The following is a 16,525-nucleotide window of genomic DNA, read 5'->3' as shown; positions in this document are numbered from 1 at the left end:
ATGAAGTGAGAGATCTTGGTGTACAAGTACACAGGTCCCTGAAGGCATCAGTTCAAATAGACAAGGTTGTAAAGAAGGCATATGGAATGCTCTCCTTCATTGGCAGAGGTATAGAATATAAAAGTAAGGATATAATGTTGGAATTGTATAAAACACTGGTGAGGCCACAACTGGAGTACTGTGTGCTGTTCTGGTCACCACATAAGAGGAAGGACGTAATAGCTCTGGAGAGAGTGCACAGGAGGTTTACAAGAATGTTGCCAGGGTTAGAAAAGTGTAGCTATGAGGAGAGATTGAATAGGTTGGGGTTATTTTCCTTAGAACAATGAAGGCTGAGAGGTGACTTGATTGAGGTGCATAAAATTATGAGGGGAATAGATAGAGTGGACAGGATAAAATTGTTTCCCTTGGTGGAGAATTCTGGAACCAGGGAACATAGATTCAAGATAAGTGGCAGAAGCTGTAGGGGGGACATGAGGAAGAACTTTTTTACGCAGAGGGCAGTGGGTGTCTGGAATTCCCTGCCCAAGTTGGTGGTAGAGGCAGAAACTTTAAACTCTTTTAAAAAGTACCTGGATCTGTACCTTAAGTGCTGTAAGCTGCAGGGCTATGGGCCGGGTACAGGAAGGTGGGATTAGAAAGGGCACCTGGGTGTCCTCGGGCTGGCATGGACAAGATGGGCCAAATGGCCTCCTTCTATACTGTAACTTTTCTATGGTTCTAAGTCTCTCATCGCTGGAACCACTCTCATAATTCCTTTCTCACCATCTTCACGTCCTTCCTAAAAGGTGCGGTGTCTAGAATTGTCACAATACTCCAATTGAGGTCAATAAACGTTTGATAGAGGTTCATTATGACATCCTTGCTTTTTTATCTATGCTTCTATTTATAAAGTCCAAGGTCCCACTTACTATTTTTTTATTCATTCACGGGATGAATAATTATGTAATTGTAATAATGTTGAGTTAACACTGAGTACCTTTTTCATTTATTCATATTGACTTTCCTCATTCTTCCTATCAAAATTAATCCCTTCACATTTCTCTGCATTACATTGTCTGTTTCTTGTTCACACATTCCAACAGTTTGTCTATGTCCTCTTGAATTCTAATACTGTCCTCCTCACAATTCACAATACTCCCAAGCTTAATATTTCCTCTCTGTGCTTTCAAATTTAAACCATGCTGCATTTTTCCCTCAGTAACTGAAATGTCCAAAAAAGGGTTAAACAAATTTTTAAAAAATTAATAACATGATTAAACATGATTTGTCTTTTGTGTCCTTCAATGCTTTTGTTATGCTTTTTGCTTGAAGGCCTCAACTACCCAAAAATCTGAACTTGGAGGTGATAATTTTGCCCAGGGCTGTGTCTGAGAACTCAATTTGGATTGTACTGCATGTGCAGTATACTTAATTATCAAGGATACACGGTTGCCATTTAACCAGCCATACTGTTAATCATATTTTTTAAGCTTCTAGCACCTTCTGCTCGGTAGCTTTATTTGAAATAATATTTTTTAAAAAGGACAAATTTCAAAACCTTTTAGTTAAATTTGTTTTTTTTGAAAAAAGGACTCTGGGCAGAATTTTGCCCTTGGCCATGCGCGCGAAAGAGTGCACATCTCCCTGAGGCTAAGTGCTGTCTCAGGGAGATTACTGACAGTCTAAAAATCTTTAAAAATAGAAAAATTTAAAAATTATTAACATGTCCCCCTTATGTGACAATGTCACATGAGATGGGACATGTTAATAAGAAGCACAGAAACTTTATTACAGTTTTTAAAAACGGACATGAAACCTCATCCCGCCAGTGGATGAGGCTTCATGTTTTTTCAGAAGCCTGCTGGGGCTCCTGGCCTGCCCGCCAGCCTTAAGGTTGGACGGGCAGGTCCTTTAATTATCTTAATTATCCTGTCAATGGCCTCAATTGGCCATTGACAGGTTGGCAGGCGGACAGCTGATTTTGCCCACCTTCCTAAAGATTTAAATGGACCGGGATGACTTTGGGGGTTCCTCCCGATGTCATCCGCGTCATTTTCGTGTCGGCAAGCGGGCCCTGCCCCCAAATCGCCGACAGGAAAATTCTGGCCTCAGTGTTAGATACAAAATGAAAACATTAAAATGCTCTGATTACATGCCTGTTACATCTTCTGTTTTATGTTCTATAAAGGTATATTGAGTAGAGGGCAAGAGGGAGAGTGGAAGAAACACTGGAATTAGAGAAAGGAATATGTGAGAAAGGCTTCGGGCGGAATTGTCCCAGAGTTGCACAAAGTGCAGTAGCGGGTGGGAAACCCGCCAACCGCAATGGCGGGTTTTCGTGCCATATCGTCCCATTCCTGGCATGTCCCGTCACAATATTAATGAATTCATGGGAAACACTCTGGATTGCTGGCAGGCGGGCTCGGATTTGCCCACCACGCCATGACCCTCGCTCCAGGCGCCATATTTAAAATGCATCAGAGCGTAGCCTACTTCATGTCTACAGACTGCTCCTAACCAGAGATGGCCCAGAAAGCAAAGAAATGGTAGCCCACTAATTTAGTGACCCCTCTCTGGGGTGCCTGCTGGATGCACCAATGGAGCACAGGTCAGCCCTACAGTGCAAGAGGAGGATAAATGCCCTCATCCATTCCGCCAGGGTAAGGCAACCACTTCATCACTCTCAGCTCACACTTACAAACCCAACACACATCCAGAGGGATCTCACATCTCAAGGGACAACACCTCTAACACTCACACACACCCTCACATCTCCATCAGGTTCATATCCTCTGGAACTCGCGTCTTCATCCCATTCATAGCTCTGCTCACCACAGACATTCCATGCAGTGTCATGTGTCCTGCTCACACTCTCTCCATCTGTTTTCATGCAGAAGAAGCTGACTCACAACAGCAGGGTAAGGTCTCAGGCCAGGGGTGGCGTGGCCCACACTCACTTTGAGGAGCATGCCACTGCGCTGACTGGTGAGGACGTGGACCATGCCTGTGGCGACGGTGGGATCGGCAGTGAACACCCACCTGAGGAACCTGACCATCCCTTTCTCCACGCAACTGTGAGTGCTCTCTCTCTTGCTTTTGACTCTGCTGCCATGCACAAAGTATTTCTACTTTGGTTCACAGGGAGCTCTGCCAAGCAACCGACATCCTCAGCCAGCCAGTCCCTCAGCTCCATCTACGTGTTCACTTCCAGCCAAGAGGACACCTCCTCCATTGAAGAGCTGGAAATAAGCAGCCTGGGAGACTTGTTCTATAAAGGTATATCACAGTGTTTACCCACATCCTCCACCAGCACAGAAAGACACATCACAGTGGACCCTAGATGTACAGCAGCATTCGGGTTCATAATCTGGTGGTCACCACATGGACACGTGTCCGCAGCAGGAGGCAGGTTCAGCTGAGCTCCCCGGCACTTAGGGGACAGGTGGGGAAGAGGCATCTGTGAGGCCCGAGTCAGATGATGAGTCTCTGGATTCGGCCTTTCAACTCATCCTGGAGAGTCAACAGCAGGCAGAGGAATATCACGCAGGGCTGTTCGAAGCCCTCAACAGAGTGGCATGCAAGTTGGAGGAGTGCGTCTGCCTTCTCTCTGATGAAGTGTTGCACACATATGCGTGCATTGAGGTCTCCATGGGAAGGATGGTGGATGGCATGGAGACCCTGGACCAGCAGAACATGGAGATGCGTGCAGACCTGCACTCCAGCACGGTAGCCATGGGTGAGTTCCTGCAGTGGCAGTGTGAGGGAAACAGGGCACCTCAACGTCTTTCCAGGTGCTTCTTCCCTTCAAGAAGTCAGGCCAGGGCCCTCGGGGACCCGAAGGGAGGAGCAGCAGCAGCTGGACATCTTTGGGTCATTCACTCAGGAATCTTAGAGGCTGTCTGCCCCCTCCAAGACCCCTTTGCCTGTGACCCCCTCAACCTCATCCTCTGTCACCACAGAGGGAGCCGCTGGCCCACAGTCAAAGCAAGCCGGGGCCCTCATGGGTTCGGCTCTCCAGAGGACCCACAGATGATGTATCTCCACCCACACATTGATTACACTCCCATGCAGCACCTGTGCTCATCCAACACGAGGCTCTTCTCACTTTCAATTGCAACAGTGATGGGCATAGTCAAGCTTTTGATCAGCTCCCCTGTCCTTTCCCCTCACCCAGTCACCCATATCCTCTCCCCCATCACTGTCGACCCCCCCTTACATCACCTTTCACCTCCCTACTGTCACCTACCAATCTAAACCCTTGTCTTTCCAGGATGTCTAGGTGAACACGCATGTTCCCTACCTTCCTGAGAGTCCCATCCCCATCCATATTGACCTCCCAGACCAACTCCTTCCCATCCCCAGGGTCCGTGTCTGCCTCCATGACCTCATTAACCACGCTCGCCGTGCCTTCTCACCCCCCCACCCTTCGGGCTCCCTCTGCCCACTCTCATGCTCACCATTCTTTCCTACCACCCTCAGTTTGCTCACCAGGGGGCAGTCATTGGCTCATCAGATCCCTCCCTTGCACATTCACTTGGACATCCCCATCCCTTACTCCACCCTACTCCATCCCCCAGACGCCTGTCCCCCCCTCTAAAATCCGTCCACCCCTCGGACACCCCTTGGTTCCCCCCTCAGGGCTCCTCCCCCCCTCCAAACTCCCTCTCTTACACCTACCTCACTTGCCGCATTCTCTCGTTACACCTTCCACACCCCGTACTCCCTCCTCCCCCTCCCAACCTCACCCCCCACCGATATCTTTATCCCCCAACTTCCAATCTCACCTTTGTTCCCCCACTTCCAACCTCACCTTCCTTCCCACCACCCCCCGCAGGTGCACCTTCCTCTCCCAATTGCAACTGGACCTTCCTCTCACCCCTCATGCCGATCATCTGTGGCAGCCCACGGTGAAGACTGTAATGTTCCAAAGCAGACCCGAGAAGTCAACAAGAGACCTCCCACCTTCCATGAGCTGCTTCACAACGAAGCCAAGTCCATGAGAACCCACCTAGCATGCAATGCACATATTCCTCCAGGGTCCGGTAGCTGTAGGGCTCCAGCATCTTCTGCTTCTTGGATGTCCGCGATTTGAGCAAGACCCTAATGGTATGTTCCGACTTCTGCATGTCACACTTGTCCAGACGTGTTCTGGGCTAGTGTGTTTTCCTGCTGGCGTAATGGTAAATCTGGCATGGGAGAACAATTCCAGTGGGCCTTACTTTGCATCCCATTACCAGATGCAAATCGCGTTCATGCCGGCCTCCAGCGGCATTCGTGTTCTGTCCGCCACACCATTGGATGATCCCACTGTGATTTTATTCTAGCGTGAAACCAATTTTTGGCCTTCTCACCACATTGTCTCCCGCACCCCCCATCGCCTGCCATGATGCCTGATGCCAATGGAGCCAGAAAATTCCGGTCTTCATGTTAATGTTAGTTTGTTTGTTTTAAAGACAGCAATTGAATTTTGAAGTCAAAGAACATTCCCACCTGAAAATGAGACAGATGCTGATACATATGAAAGAGAAAACAGCAGACAGGTGGCATCTTTTCTCAAGCTAAGGCTGGATTTTCCGGTCCCGCTCACTGCAGGGCTGGAAATTCCCACCTAAAGTCAATGGACCTTTAGCTGTTCCGTCACATCTTCTGTCCTGCCTGTGACGATTCCTGCAGGACCAGAAAATCCGAGCCTAAGTCGATTTTATTTTAAACAGCAAGTTGAATTTTGAAGGCAAACATGAAGTAATCAGATAGGCAGGCAGGTAGGAAATTCACTGGTTGAAGGTGACAGGGCCTTTAACAGATTGAGTGTCAGTAGGGGAGTAGACAAATTGTTTAAAGATCAGGTGAGTGAGAGCAGAATAAAGGGGAGATAATTATACAAGGATTGAACAGATATTTAAAAAGGGGAAGGAAAAGTGATAGTGATAGAGTGAGAGGAAATGGGGCAGTAAACTGTTAGATGAAGTTCAGGAAATGTAAATACACGCTGGGAAGAAGCATGGGCAGTTGGATGAGGAGATATGGAGGGAGCTACTAAGAGCCACATGTTTCCCTCAACCCTACCTTAAGAGCAGCTCTTTTCTTTGCCACATCAGGTCATGCCACCATCATCATTCTCCAAAGGAAAGACAAAAATGCCAGAAGATGACAGAGTGAGAAGGGAAAAATGGTTAAAAGAGAAAGAGAAATTCAGGCATGCAGTGAACCCAATTGGTTGGGTACTGGTATTTATGTTAGTAGGGACTGTGGGAGGAGGTCAGGCTTTGAGATAAGGACTGCAACGTGATGTGGCTGATCTGCAATGTTGTGGGATTTATGGAGGAGCAGCTATCGTGTGTTGTTTTAAAAAAAAATTGAGGTTGTTATGAGTGTTATTGACTATTGTTGAATTCTGATCACCAGAAATCCGGGGGGAAAGGAATGATGATATATTGCAATTATCATGGCATCACTGTTATAAGTTTTCCAACAAAACATTAGTTTGATCATGGCTTCATCAGGTGGCATTTAGAAAATAAATCTGCATTTCTGGTACCCACCTAAAGCAGCCTTTAGTTTTTCCACAATCATCTACCCGAATTTTTGCAAAAGGGTCCACTGGAGGAGGGGATGGGAAGGCATAATCTGCAACACAAAAATTATAAAATACCATGACCAAAGAAAACATTTATTTTGACATTATTGATTGAATAAGAACATAAGAAATAGGAGCAGGAGTGGGCCATTTGCCCTCTCAAGCCTAGTCCACCAATAAGACCATGGCCGATCTGATTTTGGCCCTAACTCCAGATTCCTGTCTGCCCTCCCCAACTCCAGAACCTGTGATTCCCTTGTAGATCAAAAATCTGTGTAACTCAGTCTTGAATATATTTAATAGCCAGCCTCCACTGCTCTCTGGGGTAGAGAAATCCAAAGATTAACGACCCTCAGAGAATAAATTCCTCCTCAACTCAGTCTAAAATGGGAGACCCCTTATACTGAAAATGTGCCCCTAGTTCTAGATTTCCCCATCAGGGGGAACATCCTCTCAGCATCTACCCTGTCAAGCCCCCTCCGAATTTCATGTTTCAATAAGATCACCTCTCATTCTTCTAAACTCCAAAGTGCATAGACCCAAACTACTCAATCTTCCTCAAAACAACCCCTTCACCCCAGGGATCAACCTGGTGAGCCTTCTCCGAACTTGTTCCAGAAAAAGTATGTTCTGGCCCGCGTCTCTGGAAATAGTTTGGAGGCAGCCACAGAGGCTGCCGAGTACCATGGCAGACTGGTTAAAAGGCCCACCTCGGTGCTCTGGAACTCCATCCCAATTGTTTTTTGATATTACACTCTCCAGCCATCACCCCTCACCTCCACCCAGTCCCTATCCACGCCAACACTTGCTTCCACCTACCCCAAGGGCCCATTGTGCCCTCTGTGTGAACCTATGCCTCTCCACCCATCCCCAATGGCCCCTCATGTCTTCCATGCCAACCAATGTACACCACTCATCTTGTGCCCATTATAGCTATTATTCCAACTTAGTACCAACTCATGCCAACCCATGTCCCCACCCACCACCCTTTGTCCTTACACTCTCCATGCCAATTTACCATGGGCAGACCCCAGAACTTTATTTCACATCAGTATGGCTCATAACTACTACAGACATCACTTGATAAAAGCCTATTCAATACATTTAAATCCTCTCAGGTATCCCACATCAAAGACAGCAAATCCCTGAATAACCACTTGGAGCTGCCAATCAAACTGTAAACATAGAGGCCCTCCCCCCACTGTGATGATAGTCTGTGGAAGCAGTCAAGCAGTAATAATAATGTAATGATAGCCCTTAGGGTTATGTCAACAAACAGCTCTTGAAAATGCATGTACCAATTTTTTCCAACACAGAGACACAGCAGAGTTTTTTTCCCCAAATTTAAAGGACAGGGGATTTAAAAAACCTGATACCTTGACAGTTTCACAGTCTTTATCCACCTTTTCTGAGCATTTATGTCTACCTGTAAAAATTGTAAGTCCACATTGCAGGAAATGGACCTCGCTCCAGTGAAAATGGGATTTGTTTGAAGTAAGCACAGAGTTCAACTGGTCCTGCTCGTTTGGATTTCCTGCATCTACAAAGTACATCCCATCCCCTTTCCCCTACTGGAAAATAGGATGTCAGAAATGGGGCAGGACTTCTGCTTCCAGGGTCCTGGCACCATTTTGGAGAAGGAATCTCCAAGACTCTGAAATCCAAGCCTAGGTGTAATCTCTCCAGTGCCCTGCAAAGTCCTAGCAAGACTCCCCTTCTTTTATGCTCTACCCACCTTGCAATAAAGGTCAACATTCCACCTATCTTCTTGATTATGCATAATAACTTTTGGTGAATTATGTTGGAGGACACTCAGATCCCTCGGCACTTCAGCATTCCATAGTCTCTTTCCCTATTTAAATAATATTCTGCTTTTCTAATTTTTGCAACCTAAGTGGACAACCTCATACTCCATCTGCCAAATTTTCCCCACTCACTAAACCTATCCGTATCCTTTTGCAGACTCTTTCGTGTCTTCCTCACAACTTGCATTCCTACCTATTTTTGTATCGTCAGCAAATTTGGCTACAATACACTCTGTTCCTTCATCCAAGTCATTAATATAGCTTCTAAATAGTTGAGGGCCCAGCACTGATCCCTGTGGTACTCTACTAAATTAGAATTTGTTAACCTGAAAATAATCCATTTATCCCAACACTCTGTTTCCTGTTAGTTAGCCTCCATCCATGCTAATATATTAACCCCAACAACATGAGCTCTTATCTGGTGTAGCAATCTTTTATGTGGCGCCTTATTGAATTCCTTTTGGAATTCCAAATACACTACATCTACTGATCCCCCTTTATCAACCCTGCTTGTTACATCCTCAAAGAACCCTAATAAATTGGTCAAACAGAATTTCCTTTTCATAAATCCGTATTGATTCCACTTGATTGTATTATGATTTTCTAAATGTCCTACAACTACTACTTCTTAACAATAGATTCCAGTATTTTCCCAATGACAGAGGTTAGGCTAATTGTACTATAGTTTCCTGCTTTCTGTCTTCCTCCTTTCTTGAATAGCGGTGCTACATTTGCAGTTTTTCAATCCGTTGGTACCTTCCCAGGATCTAGGAAATTTTGGAAGATTGCACCCAATGCAGCCATTTCTTTTACGACACAAGGATGCGGGTCATCAAGTCCAGGGGATTTATCTGTCTTTTAGCCTCATTAGTTTTCCTAGTACTTTGGAAGTTCCTCCCTTCCTTTTATCCCTTGATATTTTTACTATTCTTGGGATACTTTTTGTGTCTTCTACTGTGAGGGCTGATACAAAATATTTGTTCAAAGTCTCTGCCATTTCCTAGTTTCCCATTAGTTATTCCCCAGTCTCATCCTCTAAGGGACCAACATTAATTTTAGCTCCTCTCTTCCTTTTTATAAACTTGTAGAAACTCTTACTGTTTATTTTTATTTCTCTTGCTGATTTAGTCTCATTCTAATTTCTCCCTCTATTACTTTTTTAGTCATTCTTTGCTGGTTTCTTCTGGCCTACCACTAATTTTTACAACATTGTATGCCTTTTCTTTCAATTTGATACCATCTTTAACTTCCTTAGTTAGCCACACATGGTGCGTCCTTCTCATAGAGTGTTTCTTTTTCAATGGAATATATCTTTATTGAAAACTATGAAATATCTCCATAAATGTCTGCCATAATGAATCAGCAAACAAAGTAAACATTTACTGTTATTTTTGCCTGGTAACAGTTTATTTAATGTTCTTGCATTATCATTAACCAAGATTATCACCTAATTCTACGTGTATTTAATAACACCATACATTCAACATTAATTACAGATTTCTGTAGTAGAAAATCACTGCTGAAATTGCACTGACAATAAATTTGAGCAACTATTTTCCTTCTCTTGTTACAATGTCACAGAGCTAAATTCACACGAGCAAGCCACATGGGTTGCTACAGCACATTCTCTTTCTAATTTATGGGTTGTTTTAATTATATGTTCATTCCAACTAAGGTGGGGGCTGGGAAAGAGGCTAGGGTGGTGAGAAATTAGATCACAATTGTTGCTTCACATAGTCGAATTGTAATGATCTCGAGGGAAACGATTAACTTAAAAATTCAAATTCCCCGTTATTATTAACTGAAAGAATTACACCACAAGGCTTCATGTTTTAAACTAAAACTTTTACTGTACAAGAGTTAAACAAAAATTACTAAATTATATATTTCATAAACACTTATTCTTTAAGCCCAAAAATCTCAACAGTATACTCCTTATTCCAATGTTACTTCTATCCAATGGTTCCAATATACCTTTACAGGATGTTGAGGATTCCTTCATTCTCCTGGTACCAAACCAAATTGCACCACAGTTCTCAGGAATTCACTGATTCTCCTCAGTATTCCCACTATTTTCCAAGGCATGAGATTTCTAGGGGTCCTTCCACTAACATCCATCTGGGTTGTTAATCACAATAAGTGCTTGTCATGAAAGAATGAGTCCAAAGCTAGTCTTTTACCTCAAGCAGGTTTATTCTCAAGATAGTTCTGCAGTGTAGCAGACTCTCCCAGTCCTTTCCACACTGGAGTGTTACAGCTGTACCCATTTATAGGTAAGCCAGTGCCCATCACCCGTTTTAACAATGCAGTTGTCTTAACAATGAAAATGCTATACAATGTAATTGGCAGTCAACAAGAAGATTGTTATTGGACCTTGGCAATGTAATTACTGATACGTTGGCAAAGGTGACCCTCTAACTCTCTTTAAGCACCTAGTTTGTGGACACCCCAGTTCAAGCATGCACCTCATTGCTTTCTTGCTGAGTGATTCCAAAATCAGAGAAACCCTTGGTTTTTGATAGCCCTTTGCTTCTGATCTACAGCTTCTGGACAATTTTCACTTTCTTTGTCAAAACTGCTTCCAGTGTCCAACTGCAACAGCTGGCAGCTATCTCTCTCTGCCTGTTTCTAAGTTGTTCCAGCCATAGATGTAAATACCTGTGTCTGTGAGAAAACATACAGATAAACCCAAAACAAAAAATCTCCCTGCAATGCACCTGCAAGGTAATGTGTCACACCTTGGATCTCCCAGATAAAGATGTTAACTAATTAACTTCAATTCCCATAACCTGTCCTTTGATCTGAAAAGTATATGGATATTTTAAGACCTTCCCTTGTTTACCAGCTGCCTTCCAGCCTTTCTTTGATCTGGGAAATGACATGAATAATTTAAACCCCTTATGAAGTCAACTGTAGACATTGCATCTCCACCAAAAAACTCAGAAAGAGGCCAACCATTATTTAATGTTATCCCAATTCTGACTTTATTAAATAAGCACATGCCACCCTTTGAATGGAAATTACTTCAGTTCTGTTTACCAGCTTCTTATCGAGGGTTTCCATTCATCTTACATTTAACAATTCAATCCCAAACTAAATTTATACACCGAAAACATACAGATCATGAAATTAGACATTTTCACACCTCCCCTGAGGGAAAAGTAAAAACACAACACCATTATGATGTGATTTTTTTAATCCTACCAGAATAATAACTCACAACATGCAATACAGATATCAATTCCCTACTCCCCTCCCCCCACCCCCAAAATGATCCACAAAACCAGTCTTGCTAAAATTACTTTGTTGACTCTGTGGCCAGGAACCATGATCCAATTAAAATTTACATTTTTTCTTCTTGTGATGTCTTTTTTGTTCATCTTATGTATAAGAAAACCAATTTTATTGCTAGGAAATTGTTCTCCATGTATTAAGTTTCAAGCACAGCCTTTAAACCAGTTTGTTCAGAACTCGTCTTCTGAACTCCACAATCCTCCATGTTCGTCTTCATTGTTTAAGCTCGAAAAGAACGTCTCATTTAATTCTCCAGTTTGACCATTTTCCTCTTGCTTAATTGCAGCAGTTTATCTTTAAGCCTATTTTCTAGACTTAAGCATTTTGGATTCACTTTTTGAGATAGCAAGTTTAAAATGGCTTCTTTTTGAGCCAATAACTCATTCCTTCATTGGTCTCCAACTCTCTTTAAGCACCTGACAATTGTAAACACCCTGGCTCAAGCATGGGGCTTTTGCTTTCTTGCTCAATGACTCCAAAATCAGAAAATACCCTTGGTTTTTGATAGACCTTTCCTTCTGGCCTACAGCTTCTGGCCAATTCTCTCTTTGCTTCTCAATGCTACTTCCAGCTTCCAAATGCAAAATATTGGCAGCTTTCTCTCTCTACCTATTTCCAATCGGTTCCAGCTCCAAATATAAAATGCCTGTATCTGTGATAAACCCAAAACAAAGAAACTCCCTGCAATCTATCTCAATTTGACACACATGGGATGTCACAGATTGAGATTTTAACTAATTAATTTCAATTCTCAAACCTGTCCTTTGATCTCAAATTTATATGGATAATTTAATCCATGGTTACCAGTTGCTTTCCATCCTTTCTTTGATCTGGGAAATTACATGAATAATTTAACACCTTATGAAGACAACTGTGGACATCTTGTCTCCACCAAGAAACTCAGAAAGAGGCCATCCATTGTTTTGTGTTCTCCTACTTTCAATTCTGAGCTAATTAAATAACTCAGTTCTGCTGAAGGGTCATGAGGACTCGAAACGTCAACTCTTTTCTTCTCCGCCGATGCTGTCAGACCTGCTGAGTTTTTCCAGGTAATTCTGTTTTTGTTTCTAATTAAATAAACACTGGCCACTCTTTGAATGGCAATTACTTCAGGTCTATTCAGCAGCTTCTCACCAAGGGTTTCCATTCATCATATATTTAACAACCCAATACCAAAACTAAAACCTGAAACATATAAATTATGAAATTAGGCATTTCCACAACACAATAATCTGCTAATAACAAAGTTGGAAGAAAATATGTGTGTCATGCCTACCTCTAATTAAAAGGAATTCCGGACAGTAATTAATTTGTCTAAAGTGATCTAATAAACTATAGAATACAGCAGAGAAAGAGGCCACTCAGCCAGCGGTATCTGTGCTGGTTCTTTGCTGAAGAACTCTATCCCACTATCCTGCTCTCTCCCCATAGCTCTACACTATTTTCTACTTAAAATGTTTCACTAATTTTTTTTTAGAAGGGCCTCTCCCTCAAACACTCCATGTAGCAAAATGTCATATGCTCAGCAACTCTGCACATAAATAAATCTCTTACTTTCTCTCCTCACTCTGCTAGTCACAATTTTAAACTGATGCCACTGATTCCCCAGCCAGCCAAAATAGTCTTTCCTATTCACCTTATCAAATCCCTTGGTGATTTTTAAAAGGTTCTATTAAACCTTCTCTGAAAATCGTTCCAGTATCTCTTCATAATAAGTTTCTCTTCCACGATATCACCCTGGGTCCTATAATGTACCCTCTATATGGTTTTAATTTCCTTCATCATGGAGTGTCCAAAGCTGCACAGTGCATTAGAATTGTGACAGCATTGTTACCTTATACAAACTGATTACCTCGATGTTCTATATACCCCCATTTGTAAATCCCACAATGCTTTTGATCTCTTGTCTACTCCCACTTGCATTTTGTGTATTTGAACTCAAGTCTTGTTAATTTACAACTTTTGAATCTATCCATTAATTGTACACTTCCATTCTTTATTTTTCCTCTCAATGTAGCAATGCTACAGACCTCCTAAATTGCATCTCTGCCCTTTTACCAATTCTGAAAACCTGTCAACATCCTCCTGTTTTGCAAACGATTGACTTTTGTGTTGTCAGCAAACTTCAATGTCTTGCTACCTCTGTTCAAGTCCAAACTATCTACCATTGAAATCAACACTCATCCTGAGAAGACAGCACTTGAAAATCTTCCTAATCTCAGTGACACTCTTTAGCTCATTTATTGCCTATCCATCAGCCAACTTGTTGCTCAGGTTGCTACATTTCCTCTTTTTATCAAATACCTGAATTTTTCTAACAAGCTTTGTCAAATGCCTTCTGAAAATCTATATATCCTATATCTACTACTTTCCCTTGCCTTATCCAGTTAGACACTTCAAATATTCCATTAGCTTTACAAACACAAGTTTCCATTAACAAATCCACTTTTGAGTGGTTTTGGTTATTTCATGCTTCTCGTGGTTTCTGGTGGTTCAATAATTGATCTTGAATTATGGCTTCTAAAAGAGTGTGCATTGTTGACATTAGATTAATTGGTCCACAGTTACCTGGTATATCCTTCTCTCCCTTCTTAAGTAGGGCCATTAAATTGGGCCAAAGGATTGGAGTGTAGTCAATCTGCATGTCAAAGGAAGTTTTGAAAAATGTAGTTAGAACTTCTGCTGTATCCTTGCTATTTTCCTTCAACGACCTAGATATATGCCATCTGGTCCAGGCAACTTATGACCTTGAGTCATATCTTTTTTCCAGAACCAATTCTTGTTCTTCAATTATTCCCAAGAACTGTTCAATATCCTCCTCTGATCTACTGATATTCTCACTTTCCTGTCACAATATTTATTTTATATCACCTCTACATGTTTATTCTCCATAAATAGATTTGCATCTTCACCCCTGAGAAATCCTACCCTCTAATTATTCTTTTACTTTCAATATGTTTAGAAATCTGTTTTCTTTGATATTATGTGCTAGTCTGCTTTTCATGATTTTGTTTTGTTCCATTTGCTAACTTTTCTACTCAATTGATTTGGAGCTCTTACCTTGACAGTCATTATTTAAAATGACGTAGATACTCCTTTAAGATAAGTGCAAACTAGAAGAATTTAATAGCCTTTTCCATTGTAAAGGGAAAAAATCTGTATTTCACAAATTTTGCTGTAAGGAATTAATATTCATCCCGGTCATAGATATTTACATTACTGCAAGATGAATCTGAGTTGATTATTAATTATAACAAGAAAATACATGATAGGGTCTGGTGAGTTATCACACAAACAATTGTTTGAAACAATGCTTATTTAGAGTGGGCTGACTTGGCACCATGTGATTTTCATGCTATGTTATGGATGAAGATTAATTTAGTTATGGGAGATGAAGTTATGACTAAGATATTAAATATTTGTATCAATTATACCACAGAATCTCTGGTTCAACTCAAGCTCAAGACCTTCCCTTCCGGTGAGGGATGGGGGTGTAGTGGGATTGAACGCCTGTGGTGAAAAGGAGATGGCCAGTGCATCATATGTGAACTATGTTGCTGCATTCAGAGGCCCGGTAGCTTAGTTGGCTAGAGGGCTAGCGTGTCGGTCAGAATAAAACCAACAGCGTGGGGCTCGGTCGCCTTTCCGGCTGAGGTAGCCTTGGGGTCTGCCTCCTCGCCTTGCCCCGGACTAAAATCACGGTATAAGTTCAGCGACCTTCGAATAATCGAGGCTGCTACCTGGAGAACAAGAATGATGGATCAGGACATGAGGCCCAGGAGACGTACATGAGTATCCGGGGCTTGTAAGCCCTGATCACCTGGAGATCAATCTCAACGAGACCTACATCTAACCTTTCACCGAAACCTCAAGGCCAAACATCCCACCAAGGAGCAGCGGCTCGGCCCGGATAAGGAACAGCAATGGATGAAAATTCCGCTTCCCTTGGTGCTGAAACTGGTCACAGGTCAATCCTCCCAAAAGAGAGGTGCAGAACACACCAGTTCCGAAATTCGAGTGGGGGGTTTATTTATATCGGAATAGACTACAGAGTGGAGCAGCTGGGCGAGCAAGAACAGTTTCCCTGTCCTTCAGAACATTTGAAATGGTCAGTTCCTTTTCTATTTCGCTACCATGAAACCACTCCACCAACCTTCATCCCCCCAGTAGCGGGTCTCGAAGAATTCAGCGGCGAAGGTGCTGTAGGATTCCTGGTGCGGCTCGGTGCCGGATTCCTCCAGCTGCAGCCCGCTCTTTTCCAGGTCCTCCAGGCCCATCCTCGCATTCTCCTGCTCGGGTTCCCGAGCTCCCGGACTCCCCGCTAGTGTTTCCTCAGCTGCATTTGCGGAGACAGCGCAGAGAAACAGAGAGGCGACAAGTAGCAGGATCCCCGCCATGGCAGCGGCAGCCAGCAATGGGGATGTGCCCAAGGATGGGGACTGTCCCCTGACTAGTTCATTTTCAACGTGTCCCCATGGTTTCTCTCCACATCTGCTGCACGCAAGCGCACCCTTACCACCGAAAACCCTTGCCGCCCATCAGTGCGCGTGATCCGCCCCCTCGCCAGCGCACTCCTATTGACCCGCAATGTTAACGTTAATACTTAGCATTTTCGCTATTAACACAACTTTTCAGAACACCAACACAGGGCACCATAAAGTATGGGGATCGGTAAGGTTGCCAACTCTTCAGATTGGCCTGGAGTCTCCAGGGATTGAAGATCAATCTCCAGGACTCGGCTGTGTGCAAACCTGGAGAAAAATCATTTGGTACATTAAAAAATATTGTTTATATTTATCATTTTCTTTAACCATTTCTCTTTACCATACATAAAAATATTGAAAATGTGACAAAAAGGCTGTTTGGC

At 43.0% G+C, this 16,525-nt stretch overlaps 1 protein-coding gene across 1 annotated transcript in view; it reads right to left on the bottom strand.

Annotated features, from left to right (window-relative positions):
* Window positions 1-16,189, bottom strand: part of frrs1l (ferric-chelate reductase 1-like) — a 44,526-nt gene extending 28,337 nt beyond the window's left edge. The window contains exons 1-2 of the mRNA XM_078538664.1: window positions 15,812-16,189; window positions 6,525-6,609 (exon numbers count right to left, since the gene is read on the bottom strand). Of these exons, the coding sequence (XP_078394790.1) occupies window positions 6,525-6,609; window positions 15,812-16,055 (329 nt within the window). The 5' untranslated portion in view covers window positions 16,056-16,189. The remainder of the gene's footprint in view (window positions 1-6,524; window positions 6,610-15,811) is intronic.
* Between the last annotated feature and the right edge of the window lie 336 nt (window positions 16,190-16,525).

The sequence above is a fragment of the Cetorhinus maximus genome, chromosome 3, assembly GCF_964194155.1.
Source record: "Cetorhinus maximus chromosome 3, sCetMax3.hap1.1, whole genome shotgun sequence".
Lineage (NCBI taxonomy): Eukaryota > Metazoa > Chordata > Chondrichthyes > Lamniformes > Cetorhinidae > Cetorhinus > Cetorhinus maximus.
This window is presented reverse-complemented; position numbering and strand designations above follow the sequence as displayed.